Source organism: Heterodontus francisci, chromosome 20, assembly GCF_036365525.1.
Source record: "Heterodontus francisci isolate sHetFra1 chromosome 20, sHetFra1.hap1, whole genome shotgun sequence".
Taxonomy (NCBI): domain Eukaryota; kingdom Metazoa; phylum Chordata; class Chondrichthyes; order Heterodontiformes; family Heterodontidae; genus Heterodontus; species Heterodontus francisci.
Genome location: NC_090390.1, coordinates 54,274,809 through 54,295,246, shown reverse-complemented (window position 1 = coordinate 54,295,246; position 20,438 = coordinate 54,274,809). Strand labels below are relative to the sequence as shown.

The following is a 20,438-nucleotide window of genomic DNA, read 5'->3' as shown; positions in this document are numbered from 1 at the left end:
CAAGGACCTACAGGCAGAGTTAATTACTTAAGCAGGAAAAAACCCTTTGAAGAGACCATTTGTATTACTGAAGTAAAGTTTTGACTGAGACACTGTCAGTTTTAAAATTCAAAAAGACCTACTGCTGTGCTCATCGTTGAAAGAACTGTTTGATGCCTGCTGCAGTCGAAGTGTTTTGTATGCCTATCTATTAAAGGACTAGTTCATCAAATCCGCACGGAGACTTCAAGTTGCATTTGATTTTTTTTACACTAGGATATCACACCCATCAAGAATGTAACCCACAAAGACTTATTAACCCAGTTTTTATTCTTAAAGTTAATTTTTTAGTACATTTTAAAAAGTTAACCATGATTTTTGAGTGTCATGTCTAAATGGGAGAGTTAGGTTAAAATAAGTTACAAGGTCTTTGGACATAGATTTGTCTTACTAGTGTTTAAGATTTAGTTTTTAATAGTTGATGTGTTGTCTAAAAATACCTGGTCTGGTCTGTTTTATTCTAGGGGTTACTGGAGGCTTTAATTTGGCTATTTTCCAGCTGGGTGGGAAAACTTCAATAATATGCTGCAACCTGTGAAGTGATGGGGCAGAATTGATAGTGCCTTGCTCCTGCCTCAGTCGTCACACCGTGAACAGTTAAACAGTGAATTGGCATGTACATCCACTTAAAGAAATAAACCTGTTGTCAAACAAGGAGGGAAAAGAAGGGACCCCTTCTCACCTGTCTCATAGCACATGTCTCTGTTACCTCTAGACTAAGCCAGTGCTCACCTGGATGGCCTCCCATTTTCCACCTTCCATAAACTTCAGTTCAACCAAAACTCTGCTGTCTGAATCTTAACTTATACCAAGTCCCATTCACCCATTACTCTTGTGCTCACTGATCTACATTGGCTCCCAGCTCAGCAGTACAATTAAAAAATGCTCACTCTTGCTTTCAAATCCTTGCATAGCTGCACCTTTCTCTAACCTCCTCCAGCCCTACAACACTCAAATCTGTGCTGTTCCAATTTGGCCTCCTGCACATTCCCGATTTTAAAATTGCTCCACCATTGGCAATTGTCCTTTCAGCTTCCTAGAGATCAGTTCCTAAATCTCTAGGTCTCTCCAAGATACAGCTTAAAACCTACTCTTTGACCAAGCTTTTGATAAACTATCCTGCTATCTCATGTGGCTCAGTGTGTAACTGTTTGATCATGCTCCTGTGTAGTGCCTTGGGATATTTTACCATGTTAAAAGGCATTATAAATGCAAGTTGTTCATGCTGTTTCAAGCAGACAAGGTAGATGCATCCTGCTGAAATATGCAGATTGGAAAAGAGGAAAAAAAGAGTGACTGAGGCAAAGAGCCAAAATGAGCTTGGCAAAAAAAAAAAAATTGTTGCTGATTTTTCTTTTATGCTTAGCTCCAAAGTGATCAGATACAATTTGCACTCATACACTCTTCCTGCCAGAGGGGACAGACCATAGTTTAGGAAAAACATCCAATTTGCTCCAGCAGTTAAATTAGTAAAAACATATCACTCACATTATTCAAACCTTGTTTTCACAGCCTCGATAGGACTAGAAACACATTGTTCTGTCGACTGTTTTAAATCTATGCTTACATTGGGATTTCTGACTATTTTGACAGAAGGATATTTGATGACTACATTAAAATGCTATTAATTTAAATTTAGGTCGCTAGGGGGTCAATAACGACTTCTGAGGGAAGCACATTAGAAACCGAAATATAGGGCATCAGTATTTTGATGAATACAACATATTAAATTTTGAATCTCAAACTTATTGTCTAAACCATGTGTCCTTTCTCAAAGATGCTAACAATTCAAACTTCACACAAAATTATTCCTATGATCAACTCCAACAGGCAACCTATTTAAATTAATACAGATTTACAAAGTTAAAATAAATCAGATGAGCCACAGAATTTTAAATCAACTTTTTCCTACAGATCTTTTTGGTTTTATCAAAAACATATGCAAGTACACAGAACAGTAACCATGACAATGTTGCATGGACATAGATTATGACCGATAAAACAACTAAATGTTGTAATGGAAAATAACTTCCCAGCCCCTTCTGCAATCTGTATTACCGCATTAAACGAAGGATACGTCACGATGGATATCGTATCAGAACATATTGTGCTCCTGAACATTTGGAAAACAAAAACTTTGCCATAACAAAGCTCATTCTAAAATCCATGCCATTTTTCAAACATTAAACAGTACGTTTCAATAGGAGCAACGGATTTGCATTTATTGTAGCAAAGAATGATGGGCCATATCAACTGAAAGATGTAACAGAAAGCTCCTGCACGAATCTTTAAAAAAGTGTTTTGAGAGCTATGAGCAATGCTTTAAGGATGAAGAGCAAGAAGTTACGATTGCCACCCAAAAGTTAAAATGGAATCAAAGGACTTCACATACCTCTGTCCATATAAGATAATTGTATTGACTTCAGACAATGAAGTGTCCAAATTGAAGTTACAATATTCCAAAAGTTAATTCATTTCAGGAAAACAATTTCCACACAGTGATGGATGTACATAATCTTTTAAATTAAGTTTGTTTCGAGATCTTGAGTGAAGTTTAATTTCACCTAGAATTTCATTTTAGATCTTAATCAAGGTTGTAGCACAAAATTAGTCACAATTTGTACTAACAGTCAAGCATGGACTATTTCAGGTCTTTGGTCTATGACTGAGGTTACATGGAATTTCTTAATTACATAAGAAGATATGACAAATGCTTAGTAGATATCTGCTGCTTCAAATACAATCCTAGATATAATGTGCAACAAATACTACATATCTTTAAGAGGCCATGAATACTTGACCATGAGTAATTGTTGCAAATGCATAGTATTAACAGCTTCAATCTACTTCAAAAAGATAAAATAGTCTTCTGAATGATGTCCGCACATTCTCTTAATTCATCCTCTTTGATCACAAGGGGTGGCGACAGTCTAATGATGTCCCTGTGAGTTGGCTTAGCTAGCAGACCATTATCACGTAGACGAATGCAAACTTTCATGGCATCAAAAGCTGAAACGGAATAAAAAGTTACAGAAACTAATGTTTCATGATCTTAGCAATTTCTTCATATCTTATGACCATTTTCTACAAATGTGATCTACCTTTCAGCAATAAGCATACTATGCAGCATAAACACCTTGGTTTGAGCAAAGTAGTAATGGAGTCACTAAAATTATCCTACACTTTTGATTTACAATGAATGGGCAGCAACACTTATCTGGCAGAGGTCTATAGACTAGGAGGATCTGAAGTTTAATTCCTTAGCACATGAATTAGCTGATCTTAATTAGGGCAACAGGAATGCTAAAATTGTGTCTCCTATTTCTGATGAAAACTCAGATGCTGCCCGACCTGCTGAGTATTTCCAGCAACTGCAATATTTTGCTTTTGCACTAGTGTTTAATTCACTGCCACGTCTCTTCCAGGAATGCCCACCTTGAAGAAGTTCTTCTCAGACAGGAATTCCATTTGTCTCTTACCTAGTTCACCTTCATTGCTTTCTATCGCCCTTCCAATTCTGGTGAAAGGTCATCGACCTGAATCATCAACACTTTCTCTCCAGATGCTGCCGGATCTGAATATTTCCAGCATTTTCGGATTTCTCCCCATAAATAAATTGAATCACTGACTCAATTTAGAAAACCAATAAAGAAAAGGTTACCTAGTTTTGGCAGCATCTCCTTCAATCTTTGAAAGTTGGACATTCCACAATGTCCGTTTAGCTACTGCACAGCATTTTAACATGTGCTGTTAAAACCCAGCTAAGTCCCTCAATCTGCTACCCAGATCAATACAAACCCTTAATTCACTTATCTTTAAACCCAACATACAAAGCTTTGTTGGCAATCTTCAGGAGGCAAAGATAATTACAAAATGTCTTTGAACAGAAATAAAATCGTTTCAGAAGGTCTTAGTGTAATTTAACATCGGGAATCAACAATCATGCTGTACACTGCTTTTCTGCTGTATAAACGGACAGGAAATGAGTATTTCCATGCATGTGTACTCTGTCCCAGCTGCACAAGTGAAATATGATCTGGAAAAATGTGAGGTTATCCACTTTGATAGGAGGAACAGATGTGCAGAGTATTTCTTAAATGGTAAACGATTAGAAAGTGTAGATGTATAAAGGGACCTAGGTGTCCTGGTCAATAAGTCACTGAAAGCTAACATGCAGGTGCAGCAAGCAATTAGGAAGGCTAATGGTATGTTAGCCTTTATCGCAAGAGGATTTGAGTACAGGAGTAGCCAAGTCTTGGTTCAATTGTATAGAACATTGAATAGACCGCACCTGGAATACGGTGTGCAGTTTTGGACCCCTTACTTTAGGAAGGATGTTATTGCCATAAAAGGAGTGCAACGAAGGTTCACCAGACTTGTTCCCGGGATGGCGGGACTGTCCTATGAAGAGAGATTGGGGGAAACTGGGCCTGTAGTCTCTAGAATTTCTGAGAGAGGTGATCTCATTGAAACCTACACAATACTGAAAGGGATAGACAGGGTAGATGCAGGTAAGAAGTTTCCCCAGGTTTGAGAGTCTTGAACCGGGGACACAACTTTAAAATAAAGGAGAAGCCACTTAGGACCGAGATGAGGAGAAATTTCTTTACTCAGAGGGTTGCGAATCTTTGGAATTCTCTATCCCAGAGGGCTGTGGAAGCTCAGTCATCAAGTATGTTTAATGCAGAGATTGACGTATTTCTAAATACCAAATGACAAAAGGATATGGGGATTGTGTGGGAAAAAGGCTTCGAAGTGGATGATCAGCCATGATCATACTGAATGGCGGAGTAGGCACGATGGGCTGAATGGCCTAGTCCTGCTCCTACGTAGCCTGGTGACGCTACTGCATAGGACTATGCATGTTAAATCGTGGAATAATAAAATCTCTCAGCACTGAAGGTGGCAATTCAGCCAGTCACATCTGGACCATCCCTTTGAAATCTGTCCAATTTAGTCCCACATCCCAGCTTTTTCTCCATAACCCTATAGTTGAGATTTCCAGTATATGTCCAATGGAAACTGATTCAGTCACCCTTTCAGGTAATGTGTTCCAGATCATAGCCCCCTGAAGTCCTCCTTATTGACCTTCTAGTTCTTGTAACAATTATCTTAAATCTATTACCTTCTGCTTTTCAACCTGCTTACCAGAGTAAATGAGTTTCTCCCCAGTTGCTCGATCAAAACAGTTCATAATTTTGCATACCTGTTAGGTCTCTTCACCTTCCCTGCCCCAAGGAGAATAGTCCCAGCTTCTTCAATCTCTCCAACCAATTGAACCCCCTCATCCTTGGGACGGTCATGGTTGTGTAGTTTTTTTTTCTTCTCTGGGGAATATACGGTTTGCCTTTAAGGTTTGCAGAGGATCAGTATTGCTTTAAGAACCGGCAAGCCTCAGGAGTTACAGAAAGGTGCATTTTGGTTGCTGTTAGAAACAGCCATTTGGAGACTGTGATTCAAAGGGTGCATTCTCGCTACCACAGTTAATTTTGTCCCAATAAATATCAAGAGGACATACAGGCTGGTGGAATGGGCAGACAAGTAACAGATGAAATTTCATGCAGAAAAGCATCAAGTAATTCTTCCTATCAAAATGTAAAAGGTTGTTGAGAGAAGCGTTGTGGAGGAAATAGCAGAAGTGCTGAGTATCATCTTCAAATCCTCACTAGCTACAGGCAAGGTACCAGATGATTGGAGGTCTGCAAATGTTGTACCATTTTCTAAAACAGGTGCAAGGGCTAAGCCAAATAGTTATAGGCCAGTCAGTCTGACCTCAGTGGTGGGCATATTGCTAGAATCAATTGAGACAGGATAAACTGCCACTTAGAAAGGCACAGATTAATCAGGGATAGTCAGCATGCATTTTTAAGGGAAGGTCATGTTACTTTCTCAAAAACACAACAAAGTTAGACAAGGAGGATTGATGAGGGAAGTGCAGTGAATGTGGTCTACATGGATTTTAGTAAGGCATCTGACAAGGTCCCACATGGCAGACTGGTCAGTAAAATTAAAGCCCATGGGATCCAGGGGAATGCGGCAGGTTGGAACCAGAATTGGCTCAGGGACAGGAAACAAAGGGTAGTGGACGGATGTTTTTGCAAATGGAAAGCAGTTTCCAGTGGCGCTCCACAGGGCTCAGTGCTGGGTCCCCTGATGTTTGTTGTATATATTAATGATTTAGACTTAAACGTGGGAGGCACGATTGGGCAATTTGCTGATGACTCAAAAATTGGCAGTGTAGTTAATAGTGAGGAAGAAAACTGTGGACTCCAGTATGAGATCAATGTTTTGGTAGAGTGAGCTGAAAAGTGGCACATGGAATTCAATCCAGAGAAGTGTGAGGTGCTGCATTTGGGAAGGGCAAATAAAGCAAGGGAATCCACAATAAACAGGAGGATATTGAGAGAGGTAGAAAAAGAGAGAGACCTTGGAGTGCATGTCCACAGGTCCCTAATGGTGGCAAGGCAGGTGGATAGAGTAAAGAAAGCATATGGATTGATTTCCTTTAGTGCCTGAGGTATAGAGTACAAAAGCAGAGATGTGATGCTGGCGCTGTATAAAGTGCTGGTTAGGCCACAGCTGGAGTATTCCGTGCAGTTCTGGTTACATTACAGAAAGGACATAATTCCTCTGGAGAGAGTACAGAGTAGATTTACTAGAACATTGCCAGGGCTTGAAGATTGCAGCTATGGGGAAAGATTGGATAGGTTAGGACTGTTTTCCCTGGAACTGAGGAGGTTGAGAGGTGACTTAATTGAGGTATACAAAATTATGAGGGGCCTAGACAGAATGGACAGGAGGCACCTGTTTCCCCTGGCAGGGAAGTCAGTTACCAGGGTATAAAGATTTAAAGGTGATTGGTAGAAGTATTAAAGGGAACCAGAGGGGAAACCTTTTCATCCAGAGGGTGTTGAGTGTCTAGAATTCACTGCCAGAAATGGTGCTGGAAGCAGAGACCCTCAATTCTTTTAAGAGTGCTATCATGTTCAGGGCTATGGACTAGGTGCTGGAAGGTGGGATTAGTTTGGGAGGCTAGTTTATTAGGCTGGCACAGACATGGGCTGAATGGCCTCTTTCTGTGCTGTATTTTTTCTATGGTTCTATGCAATATAAAATAAAGGGTGCAGGAGCAGATTGACCTGGGGTGGGGGGGGTGGTATACGTGCACAAATCATTGAAGGTTGCAGAGCAGATTGAGAAAGCTGTTAATAAAGCATATGGGATCCTGGGATTTATAAACAGGAATGCAGAGTACAAGAAGAAAATTATGATAAACCAGTATAAAAAAAAAAGTGTTTCAGCTTCAACTGGAGAATTATGTCCCGTTCAGGGTACGACACTTTAGGAAGAATGTTAAGGCTTTAGAGAGGATGCAGAAAAGATTCACGGGAGTGGTTCCAGGGATGAGAAACTTCAGTTACACGGATAGGGTCAAGAAGTTGGGCCTGTTCCCCTTGGAGAAAAAAGATTAAGAAATTTTGATAGAGATGCTCAAAATCATGAGCAACCTGAACATTTCTGGATAAGGATAAGCTTTTTCCATTGGCTGAAGGATCCAGAACCAGAGGACACCTAATTAAGGTGATTGTCAAAATAACCAGAGGCTGTTATATAGAACAGAGGCGACAGGAGGACAATTTGATGCAGCAAGTGGTTAGGATTTGAGATGCTCTGCCCGAGAGAGTGGTGGACGCAGATTCAATACAAGCCTTCAAAACAAAAAAATTTGCAGGGCTACAGAGAAAAGAGGCTGCGGAGTGGAACAAGGCCAGATGCTCTTGCAGAAAGCCAACAGAGTCACAACAGGTTGAATGCTCTCCTTCTGTGCTGTAACCATTCTATGTCCTCCCGATTTATGACCATCATGCTCACTACTTACTACAATGCCAAATTTTGTATCATGTAAAAACCGCTATAGTCCATGGGGTGCAGATACACCAACAGTGCTGTTCGGAAGGGAGTACCAAGATTTTGACCCAGTGAAAACAAAAAGACAGTAATATAGTTCCAAGTCAGGATGGCACATAGCTTGGAGGAGAACTTGCAGATGGTGGTGTTCCCATGCATCTGCTTCCCTTGCCCTTTTCGGTGGTAGAGGTCATGGGTTCGGAAGGTGCTGTCGAAGGAGCCTTGGTGAGTTGCTGCAGTGCATCTCAGATGGTGTACACTGCTGCCATTGTGCATTGGTGGATGGGGTGCCAATCTAGGGGATCGCTTTGTCCTGGATAGTGTCGAGCTTCTGGAGTGTTGCTGGAGCTGCACACATTCAGGAAAGAGGAGAGTATTTCATCGCACTCCTGACTTGTGCCTTGTAAAAGGTGGACAGGCACTGGGGAGACAGGAGAGTTACTCACTGCAGAATTCCCAGCCTCTGACCTGCTCCTGTAGCCACAATATTGTGGCTGGTCCAATTCAGTTTCTGGTCAATGCTGATCCCCAGGATGTTGATAGTGAAGGATTCAGCAATGTCAATACCATTGAACATCAAGGGAAGACAGTTAGATTCTCTCTTGTTTGAGATTGTCACTGCCTGGCACTTGTGTGGTGCAAATATCACTTACCACTTATCAGCCCAAGCCTGAATGTTGTCCAGGTCTTGCTGCTTCAGTATCTGAGGAGTCACGAATGGTGCTGAACATTGTACAATCAGCAAATATCCCCACTTCTGACCTTATGATTGAAGGAAGGTCATTGATGAAGCAGCTGAAGATGGTCAGGCCCAGGCACTACCCTGAGGAACTCCTGCAGTAATGTCCTGGGACTGAGATGATTGAGCTCCAACAACTACAACCATCTTCCTTTGTGCAAGGTATGACTCCAACCAGTGGAGAGTTCCCCCCCCCGCCCCGATTCCCATTGACTCCAGTTTTGCTAGGGCTCATTGATGCCACACTGTCAAATGCTGTCTCGATGTTAAGGGCAGTCACTCTCAACTCACCTCTGGAGTTCAGCTGTTGTCCACAGAAACAGAAAAATAGGAGCAGGACATTTCGGCCCTTCGAGCCTGCTCCGTTATTCAAAGCGATCATGGCTGATCATCCAAATTCAGTACCCTGTTCCTGCTTTCTACCTGTATCCCTCGATTCCTTTAGCCTCCAAGAACTATATCTAACTCTTTCTTGAATATATTCATGATTTGGCCTCAACTGCTTTCCGTGGTAGAGAATTCCACAGGTTCACCACTCTCTGGATGAAGAAATCTCTCTTCATCTCAGTCCTAAATGGCTTACCCCTCCTTAGACTGTGACCCCTGGACCTGGACTCCCCTGCCATCAGGGACACCCTTCCTGCATCTAGTCCGTCCAGTCCTGTTAGAAGTTTGTAGGTTTCTATGAGATTCCTTCTCATTCTTCTCAAAACTCTAGCAAATACAAGCCTAATCAACCCAATCTCTCTGCATACCTCAGTCCTGCCATCCCAGGAATCAGTCTGGTGAACCTTCGTTGCACTCCCTCCATAGCAAGAACATCCTTCCTCAGATAAGGAGAACAAAACTGCACACGATATTCAAGGGGTGGTCTCACCAAGACCTTGTATAATTGCAGAAAGACATCCTTGCTCCTGTGCTCTAATCCTCTCGCTATGAAGGCCAACATACCATTTGTCTTAACTGCCTGCTACACCTGCATGCTTACTTTTAGCGACTGGTGCACAAGGACACCCAGGTCTCGCTGCACCTCCCCCTTTCCCAATCTATCGCCATTCAGATAATAATCAGCCTTTCTGTTTTTGCTACCAAAGTGGATAACCTCACACTTATCCACTTTATACTGCATCTGCCATGCATTTGCCCACTCAATCAACCTGTCCAAATCACACTGGAGCTTCTCTGCATCCTCCTCACAGTTCACACTCCCATTCCCACCCAGCTTTGAGTCGTCTGCAAACTTGGATATATTACATTTAATTCCTTTATCTAGATCAATATATATTGTGAATAGCTGGGGTCCTAGCACTGATCGCTGCAGTACCCCACTAGTCACTGCCTGCCACTCGGAAAAAGACCCCTTTATTCCTACTCTGTCTCCTGTCTGCCAACCAGTTCTCTATCCATGTCAGTACCCTGCCCCCAATCCCATGCGCTTTAATTTTGCATGCTAATCTCTTATGTGGGACCTTATCGAAAGCCTTCTAAAAGTCCAAATACACCACATCCACTGCTTCTCTCTGATCTATTCTACTCGTTACATAGTCAAAATATTCCAGTAGATTTGTCAAGCATGATTTCCCTTTCGTAAATCCATGTTGACTTTGTCCAATCCTGTCACTGTTTTCCAAGTGCTTTACTATTACATTTTTTATAATGGACTCTAGCATTTTCCCCACTACTGAAGTCAGGCTAACCGGTCCATAATTCCTTGTTTTCTCTCCATCTCCTTTTTTAAATAGTGGGGTTACATTAGGTACCCTCCGATCCGTTGGAACTCTTCCAGACTCCATAGAATTTTGAACAATGACCAGCAATGCATCTACTATTTCAAAGGCCACTTCAAGTACGCTGGGATGTAGATCAGGCCCTGGGGATTGATCGGCCTTCAATCCCGTCAATTTCCCTAACACCATTTCCCTACTAATACTGATTTCATACAGTACCTCCTTCTCACTGGACCCTATGTTCCCCAACATTTCTGGGAGGTAATTTGTGTCCTCCTTTGTGAAGACAGAACCAAAGTATGTATTTAATTGGTCTGCCATTTCTTTATTCCCCATCATAAATTCACCCGTTTCTGACTGTAAGGGACACACATTTGCCTTCATTAATCTTTTTCTCTTCACATATGTCTAGAAACTTTTAGTCAGTTTTTATGTTCTCTGCAAGCTTACTCTCATACTCTATTTTCCCTTTCTTAATCAATTCCTTTGTTCTCCTTTGCTGAATTCTAAACATCTCCCAATGGTCAGGTTTGCTGCTGGTTCTGGCCATTTCATATCTCTCCTCCTTGAATCTAATACTATCCCTAATTTCTTTTGTAAGCCACCCTTCCCATTTTATTGTTGCGTCACACAGAAATGAACAATTGTTGTAATTCATCCATGCGCTCTTTAAATGCTAGCCATTGCCCATCCACCGTCAACCCTTTTAAGTAACGTTCCTCAATCTATCATAGCCAAGTCGGGCCTCGTACCTTCATAGTTTCCTTTATTTAGATTTAGGACCATAGTCTTGGAATCAACTTAAATGAAGAATTCTATCATGTTATGGTCGTTCTTCCCCAAGGGACCCCACACAACATGTTTAACTAATCCTTTCTCATTACACAATACCCAGTCTAAGATGGCCTGTTCTCTACTTGGTTCCTCAACACATTGGTCCAAAAAACCATCACATATGCACTCCAGGAATGCCTCCTCTACAGTATTATTGCTAATTTGGTTTGCCCAATCTAAATGTAAATTAAAGTCACCCATAATTACAGTTGTACCCTTATTGCATGCAACTCCAATTTCCTGTTTAATGCCATCCTCTACATCACCACTGCTGTTTGGGGGAGTCTAAATAGAACCCCCACCGTTTCCTGCCCCTTGGTGTTTTAGGTCCATTTTAGAACATTGCCAGGGCTTGAAGATTGCAGCTATGGGGAAAGATTGGATAGGTCAGGACTGTTTTCCCTGGAACTGAGGTATACAAAATTATGAGGAGCCTAGACAGAATGGACAGGAAGCACCTGTTGCCCCTGACAGGGAAGTCATTTATGACCATCATGCTCACTACTTACTACAATGCCAAAATTTGTATCATGCACAAATTTAAAAAATTTTTTTTTTTTTTAATAATTTGTTCAGGGGATGTGGGCGTCACTGGCTAGGCCAGCATTTATTGCCCATTACTACTTGCTCTGGAGTTGGTGGTCGTGAGCTGCCTTCTTGAACCGCTATAGTCCATGGGGTGCAGATGCACCAACAGTGCTGTTAGGAAGGGAGTACCAATATTTTGACCCAGTGAAAACAAAAAGACAGTAATATAGTTCCAAGTCAGGATGGCACATAGCTTAGAGGAGAACTGGCAGATGGTGTTCCCATGCATCTGCTTCCCTTGCCCTTCTCGGTGGTAGAGGTCATGGGTTCGGAAGGTGCTGCCGAAGGAGCTTTGGTGAGTTGCTGCAGTGCATCTTATAGATGGTGTACAGTGCTGCCATTGTGCATTGGTGGATGGGGTGCCAATCAAGGGGGCCGCTTTGTCCTGGATAGTGTCGAGCTTCTGGCGTGTTGCTGGAGCTGCACACATTCAGGAAACAGGAGAGTATTTCATCGCACTCCTGCCTTGTAAAAGGTGGACAGGCACTGGGGAGACAGAAGGAGAGTTACTCACTGCAGAATTCCCAGCCTCTGACCTGCTCCTGTAGCCACAATATTGTGGCTGGTCCAGTTCAGTTTCTGGTCAATGCTGATCCCCAGGATGTTGATAGTGAAGGATTCAGCAATGTTAATACCATTGAACATCAAGGGAAGACAGTTAGATTCTCTCTTGTTTGAGATTGTCACTGCCTGGGACTTGTGTGGTGCAAATGTCACTTACCACTTATCAGCCCAAGCCTGAATGTTGTCCAGGTCTTGCTGCTTCAGTATCTGAGGAGTCACGAATGGTGCTGAACACTGTACAATCAGCAAATATCCCCACTTCTGACCTTATAATTGAAGGAGGGTCATTGATGAAGCAGCTGAAGATGGTCAGGCCTAGGCGCTACCTTGAGGAACCCCTGTAGTGATGTCCTGGGACTGAGATGATTGAGCTCCAACAACTACAACCATCCTCATTTGTGCAAGGTATGACTCCAACCAGTGAAGAGTTTTCCCCTCCGATTCCCATTGACTCCAGTTTTGCTAGGGCTCATTGATGCCACACTGTCAAATGCTGTCTCGATATTAAGGGCAGTCACTCTCACCTCACCTCGAGTTCAGCTTTTGTCCACAGAAACAGAAAAATAGCAGCAGGACATTTCGGCCCTTCGAGCCTGCTCCGTTATTCAAAACGACCATGGCTGATCATCCAAATTCAGTACCCTGTTTCTGCTTTCTACCTGTATCCCTTGATTCCTTTAGCCTCCAAGAACTATATCTAACTCTTTCTTGAATATATTCATGATTTGGCCTCAACTGCTTTCCAGGGTAGAGAATTCCACAGGTTCACCACTCTCTGGATGAAGAAATCTCTCTTCATCTCAGTCCTAAATGGCTTACCCCTCCTTAGACTGTGACCCCTGGACCTGGACTCCCCTGCCATCAGGGACACCCTTCCTGCATCTAGTCCGTCCAGTCCTGTTAGAAGTTTGTAGGTTTCTATGAGATTCCTTCTCATTCTTCTCAAAACTCTAGCAAATACAAGCCTAATCAACCCAATCTCTCTGCATACCTCAGTCCTGCCATCCCAGGAATCAGTCTGGTGAACCTTCGTTGCACTCCCTCCATAGCAAGAACATCATTCCTAAGATAAGGAGAACAAAACTGCACACGATATTCAAGGTGTGGTCTCACAAAGACCTTGTATAATTGCAGAAAGACATCCTTGCTCCTGTTTTCGAATCCTCTCGCTATGAAGGCCAACATACTATTTGCCTTAAATGCCTCTTGCACCTGCATGCTTACTTTCACCGACTGGTGCACAAGGACACCCAGGTCTCGCTGCACCTCCCCCTTTCCCAATCTATCACCATTCAGATAATAATCGGCCCTTGTTTTTGCTACCAAAGTGGATAACCTCACACTTATCCACTTTATACTGCATCTGCCATGCATTTGCCCACTCAACCTGTCCAAATCACACTGGAGCTTCTCTGCATCCTCCTCAGTTCACACTCCCATTCCCACCCAGCTTTGAGTCGTCTGCAAACTTGGATATATTACATTTAATTCCTTTATCTAGATCATTAATATATATTGTGAATAGCTGGGGTCCTAGCACTGATCGCTGCAGTACCCCACTAGTCACTGCCTGCCACTCGGAAAAAGACCCATTTATTCCTACTCTGTCTCCTGTCTGCCAACCAGTTCTCTATCCATGTCAGTACCCTGCCCCCAATCCCATGTGCTTTAATTTTGCATGCTAATCTCTTATGTGGGACCTTATCGAAAGCCTTCTAAAAGTCCAAATACACCACATCCACTGCTTCTCCCTGATATATTCTACTAGTTACATAGTCAAAAAATTCCAGTAGATTTGTCAAGCATGATTTCCCTTTCGTAAATCCATGTTGACTTTGTCCAATCCTGTCACTGTTTTCCAAGTGCTCTGCTATTACATTTTATAATGGACTCTAGCATTTTCCCCCACTACTGATGTCAGGCTAACCAGTCCATAATTCCTCGTTTTCTCTCCACCTCTTTTTTTTTTATATAAATAGTGGGGTTACATTAGGTACCCTCCAATCCGTTGGAACTTTTCCAGACTATAGAATTTTGAAAAATGACCAGCAATGCATCTACTATTTCAAAGGCCACTTCAAGTACGCTGGGATGTAGATCAGGCCCTGGGGATTTATCAGCCTTCAATCCCGTCAATTTCCCCAACACCATTTCCCTACTAAATACTGATTTCATACAGTACCTCCTTCTCACTGGACCCTATGTTCCCCAACATTTCTGGGAGGTAATTTGTGTCCTCCTTTGTGAAGACAGAACCAAAGTATGTATTTAATTGGTCTGCCATTTCTTTATTCCCCATCATAAATTTACCTGTTTCTGACTGTAAGGGACCCACATTTGCCTTCATTAATCTTTTTCTCTTCACATATGTCTAGAAACTTTTAGTCAGTTTTTATGTTCTCTGCAAGCTTACTCTCATACTCTATTTTCCCCTTCTTAATCAATTCCTTTGTTCTCCTTTGCTGAATTCTAAACATCTCCCAATTGTCGTCAGGTTTGCTGCTGGTTCTGGCCATTTTATATTGCTCCTCCTTGAATCTAATACTATCCCTAATTTCTTTTGTAAGCTCCGGTTGAGCCACCCTTTCCATTTTATTTTTGCACCAGACAGAAATGAACAATTTTTGTAATTCATCCATGCACTCTTTCAATGCTAGTCATTGCCCATCTACTTTTAAGTAACGTTCCCCAATCTATCATAGCCAAATCGTGCCTCACCTTCATAGTTTCCTTTATTTAGATTTAAGACCCTAGTCTTGGAATCAACTCTCACGCTCCATCTTAAATGAAGAATTCTATCATGTCATGGTCACTCTTCCCCAAGGGACCCCACACAAGATGGTTAGCTAATCATCTCATTACACAATACCCTGTCTAAGATGACTGAAGAAAGGTCACTGACCCGAAACATTAACTCCGCTTCTCTTTCCACAGATGCTGCCAGACCTGCTGAGTGGTTCCAGCATTTCTTGTTTTTATTTCAGATTTCTAGCATCCGCAGTATTTTGCTTTTATTTTAGTGTTTAATTCACTGCCACTTCTCTTCCAGGAATGCCTACCTTGAAGAGGTTCTGCTTTTCTCTCCGACGGGATTTTCGTTTGTCTTTTACCTTGTTCACCTTCATTGCTTTCTATTTCCCTCCTGGTGTTTGATAAAGTTTCTACCAAAACTAGTTTTCAACGCCACATCTCCTTCCTCAGTGACTGTCTCCGGCTCCGACTTATTCCACGTGGATTCCAACTGCAGTTTCACCCATCATGCTTTGAATCCACCCAGGACTACAGGTATTTCCGAGAAATACAACATTCCTCGGACTACTACTCTCACCGCATCCAGAGATCCACACTCAGTGCTATGCGCCGCCACATGCACACACTGGACCCCTCTCTCCAGCAGCACTGCCCTCACCTTATCTCAAAGCTGTTCTACTCCGCAGTTTCATTTCATCTTTCATCTCATCCGAAAAGGTCATTTCCGAAGGGTCACTGACCCAAAAAGTTAACTTGGCTTCTCTTTCCACAGATGCTGCCAGACCTGAGTGGTTCCAGCATTTCTTGTTTTTAATTATCCAAGATGGCCTGTTCTCTACTTGGTTCCTTTACACATTGGTCCAAAAAACCATCACGTATGCACTCCAGGAATGCCTCCTCTACAGTATTATTGCTAATTTGGTTTGCCCAATCTAAATTTAAATTAAAGTCACCCATAATTACAGTTGTACCCTTATTGCATGCAACTCCAATTTCCTGTTTAATGCCATCCTCTACATCACCACTGCTGTTTGGGGGAGTCTAAATAGAACCCCCACCGTTTCCTGCCCCTTGGTGTTTTAGGTCCACCCATACAGATTCCACATCAGGATTCTGAGCAAATATCCTTCCTCGCTATTGTATGGATTTCCTCTTATTAACAATGCTACTCCACCTTTCCTCTTTTGCCTGTCCTTCCTTAATATAGCATGCCCTTGGATGTTCAGTTCCCATTCTTGGTTACCCTGCAGCCATGTCTCCATTTACATCTATTTGCGCAGTTAATTCACCTACCTTATTGCGAATACTCTGCGCTTTGAGACACAATGCCTTTAGGCATATCTTTTTAACATTGTCATCTTAGCATTATTTCGCACTATGGCCTTATTTGTTCCTTGCCCTCGATTTCTATGCCTTCCACTTTTGCCTTTGTTTCTGGTCTTGAATTTCCATCCTGGTTTCCCCCTCCTCAGTCTCCCCACTCAAGTTCCCATCCCACTGCCATTCTAGTTTAAATCCTCCCCAACAGCACTAGCAAACACCCCTGCGGGGACATTAGTTCCAGTCCTGCCACGGTGTAATCCATCCCGCTTGTACAGGTCCCACCTTTCCCAGAACCAGTCCCGATGTCCCTAGAATCGAAATCCCTCCCTCCTGCACCATTTCTCCAGCCTTGCATTCATCTGGCCTATTGGGGTCATGCAGCGAGGCAATATGGGTGGAGCTCAGGAATAGGAAGGGTGCAGTCACGATGTTGGGGGTTTACTACAGGCCTCCCAACAGCCAGCGGGAGGTAGAGGAGCAGATATGTAGACAGATTTTGGAAAGATGTAAAGGTAACAGGGTTGTGGTGGTGGGTGATTTTTAACTTCCCCTATATTGACTGGGACTCACTTAGTGCTAGGGGCTTGGATGGGGCAGAATTTGTGAGGAGCATTCAGGAGGGCTTCTTGAAACAGTATGTAGATAGTCCAACTAAGGATGGGGCCATTCTGGACCTGGTATTGGGGAATGAGCCTGGCCAGGTGGTCAAAGTTTCAGTAGGGGAGCATTTCGGGAGCAGTGACCATAATTCCATAGGTTTTAAGGTACTTGTGGATAAGGATAAGAGTAGTCCTTGGTTGAAGGTGCTAAACTGGGGGAAGACTAATTATAACATTAGGCAGGAACTGAAGAATTTAGATTGGGGGCAGCTGTTTGAAGGTAAATCAACATCTGACATGTGAGAGTCTTTCAAATGTCAGCTGATTAGAATCCAGGACCAGCATGTTCCTGTGAGGAAGAAAGAATTTTGGCACGTTTCGGGAAGCTTCGATAATGCGGGATATTGAGCCTAATCAAAAAGAAAAAAAGGAAGCATGTGTAAGGGCTGGAAGGCTAGGAACAGACGAATCCCTTGAGGAATATAAAGATAGGAGGAAGGAACTTAAGCAAGGAGTTAGGAGGGCTAAAAGGGGTCATGAAAAGTCATTGGCAAACAGGATTAAAGAAAATCCCAAGGCTTTTTATACGCATATAAAGAGCAAAAGGGTAACCAGGGTAAGGGTTGGGCCACTCAAGGACAGACATGGGAATCTATGTGTGGAGCCAGAGGAAATGGGAGAGGTGCTAAATGAGTACTTTGCATCAGTATTCACCAAAGAGAAGGACTTGGTGGATGATGAGCCTAGGGAAGGGAGTGCAGATAGTCTCAGTCATCTCATTATCAAAAAGGAGGTGGTGTTGGGTGTCTTGCAGAGCATTAAGGTAGATCAGAAGCTTTTTCCCAGGGTGGAAGATCTACCCTAGAATACTGAGGGAGGCAAGGGAGGAAATTGCTGGGGCCTTGACAGAAATCTTTGCATCCTCATTGGCTACAGGTGAGGTCCCAGAGGACTGGAGAATAGCCGATGTTGTTCCTTTGTTTAAGGAGGGTGGCAAGGATAATCCAGGAAATTATAGGCCAGTGAGCCTTAGGTCAGTGGTAGGGGAACTATTAGAGAGAATTATTCGGGACAGGATTTACTCCCATTTGGAAACAAACCAATTTATTAGCGAGAGGCAGCATGGTTTTGTGAATGGGAGGTCGTGTCTTACTACCTTGATCGAGTTTTTTGAGGAAGTGACGAAGATGATTGATGAAGGAAGGGCAGTGGATGTTATCTATATGGACTTTGGTAAAGCCTTTGACAAGGTCCCGCATGGCAGACTGGTACAAAAGGTGAAGTCACATGGGATCAGAGGTGAGCTGGCAAGATGGATACAGAACTGGCTCGGTCATAGAAGACAGAGGGTATCAGTGGATGGGTGTTTTTCCTGAATGGAGGGATGTGACTAGTGGTGTTCCGTAGGGGATCAGTGCTGGGACCTTTGCGGTTATATGTGATTTGGAGGAAAGTGTAGCTGGTCTGATTAGTAAGTTTGTGGACGACACAAAGGTTGGTGGAGTTGCGGATAATGATGAGGACTGTCAGAGGATACAGCAGGATGTAGATCGGTTGGAGACTTGGGCGGAGAAATGGCAGATGGAGTTTAAATTGGACAAATGTGAGGTAATGCATTTTGGAAGGTCTAATGCAGGTGGGAAGTATACAGTAAATGGCAGAACCCTTAGGAGTATTGACAGGCAGAGAGATCTGGGCGTACAGGTCCACAGGTCACTGAAAGTGGCAACGCAGGTGGATGAGGTAGTCAAGGCAGCATACGGCATGCTTGCCTTCATCGGTCGGGGCAGAGTATAAAAATTGGCAAGTCATATTGCAGCTGTACAGAACCTTAGTTAGGCCACACTTAGAATATTGCGTGCAATTCTGGTCGCCACACTACCAGAAGGACATGGAGGCTTTGGAGAAGGTACAGAAGAGGTTTACCAGGATGTTGCCTGGTCTGGAGGGCATTAGCTATGAGGAGAGGTTGGAAAAACCCAGATTGTTTTCACTGGAACAATCGAGGTGGAGGGGAGACATGATAGAGGTTTACAAAGTTATGAGCGGCATGGACAGAGTGGATAGTCAGAAGCTTTTTCCCAGGGTGGAAGAGTCAGTTACTAGGGGACATAGGTTGAAGGTGAGAGGGGCAATGTTTAGAGGGGATGTGCGAGGCAAGTTTTTTTTTTATTACAGAGGGTGGTGAGTGCCTGGAATTTGCTGCCAGGGGAGGTGGTGGAAGCAGATACGATAGCAACACTAGAGACATCTTGACAAATGCATGAATAGGAAGGGAAGAGAGGGATATGGGCCCCGGAAGTGCAGGTGGTGTGCAGGCATCAAGATCGGCGCAGGCTTGGAGGGCCAAATGGCCTGTTCCAGTGCTGTACTGTTCTTTATTCTCCTGTTCCTATACTCACTAACACGTGACACAGAAAGTAATCTTGAGGTTACTACCTTGGAGTTCCTGCTTTTTAAATTTAGCTTCTAGCTCCTTAATTCATCTTGCAGGACCTCATCCCTTTATCTACCTACGTCATTGGAACTGACATGTACCACGACCAGTGGCTGTACACCCTCCCCCTTCAGAAAGGCCTGCAGCCTCAGATATCCTTGATCCTAGCACCAGGGAGGGAACATACCATCCTGGAGTCTCCTGTGCAGCCAAAGGAAAGCCTCTGTTCCCCTTACAATTGAACGCTTGGACCAAGATTGTAATGAGGTCAGGAGTGAAGTGGCCCTGATGGAACCCAAACTGAGCACCAGTGATCGGGTTATTGTTGAGCAAGTGTCGTTTGATTACACAGTCGACAACCTCTTCCATCACTTTGCTGATGATAGAGACTAGACTGAAAGGGTAGTAATTGGCCAGGTTGGATGTGTTCTGCTTTTTGGGCACAGGACATATCTGGGCAATTTTCCATATTGACAGGTAGATGCCAGTGTTGTAGCTGCACTGTAGCTTTTATTTTCCAGAAAAGGTCGGTTATGAGGTACCTTATCAAATGCCCTAGACAAGTTCACAGATACACAACATCTACTGTATTACCTTCATCAACCCTCTGGTACTTCACCAAAAGAACTTAACCACACCTATTTACACAGAGGTTCTGACCACTGTACTTTGTTGTAATCATCTGAAACAAAGTATATGTACAGCAAAAGGTTACATTGGCCAATGGACTGCATGAAGGAGGTCTGGAGAGATCCCAGAGTCCAATCACAAAGCAGTTGCAGCAAGTTCATACAGAATACCAGGCACACTTCTGTTTGTGGAACCCAATAATGTAATTGCCTGGAACTCAGTCTCTTATAGATAGAAGTACAAAAACAAATATGGCTGGAGAACACATTAAACTTTGAGAAAGTTTGTCTTCCTTGTGG

At 43.0% G+C, this 20,438-nt stretch overlaps 1 protein-coding gene across 3 annotated transcripts in view; it reads right to left on the bottom strand.

Annotated features, from left to right (window-relative positions):
- Positions 1–288: 288 nt before the first annotated feature.
- The window catches only part of LOC137380638 (ornithine aminotransferase, mitochondrial-like), a 44,951-nt gene continuing 24,801 nt past the window's right edge, over positions 289–20,438 (bottom strand). For all 3 annotated transcript variants that reach the window (XM_068052797.1, XM_068052795.1, XM_068052796.1), the window contains exon 10: positions 289–3,048. In XM_068052797.1, coding sequence (XP_067908898.1) covers positions 2,888–3,048 — 161 coding nt within the window. In that variant the 3' untranslated portion in view covers positions 289–2,887. The remainder of the gene's footprint in view (positions 3,049–20,438) is intronic.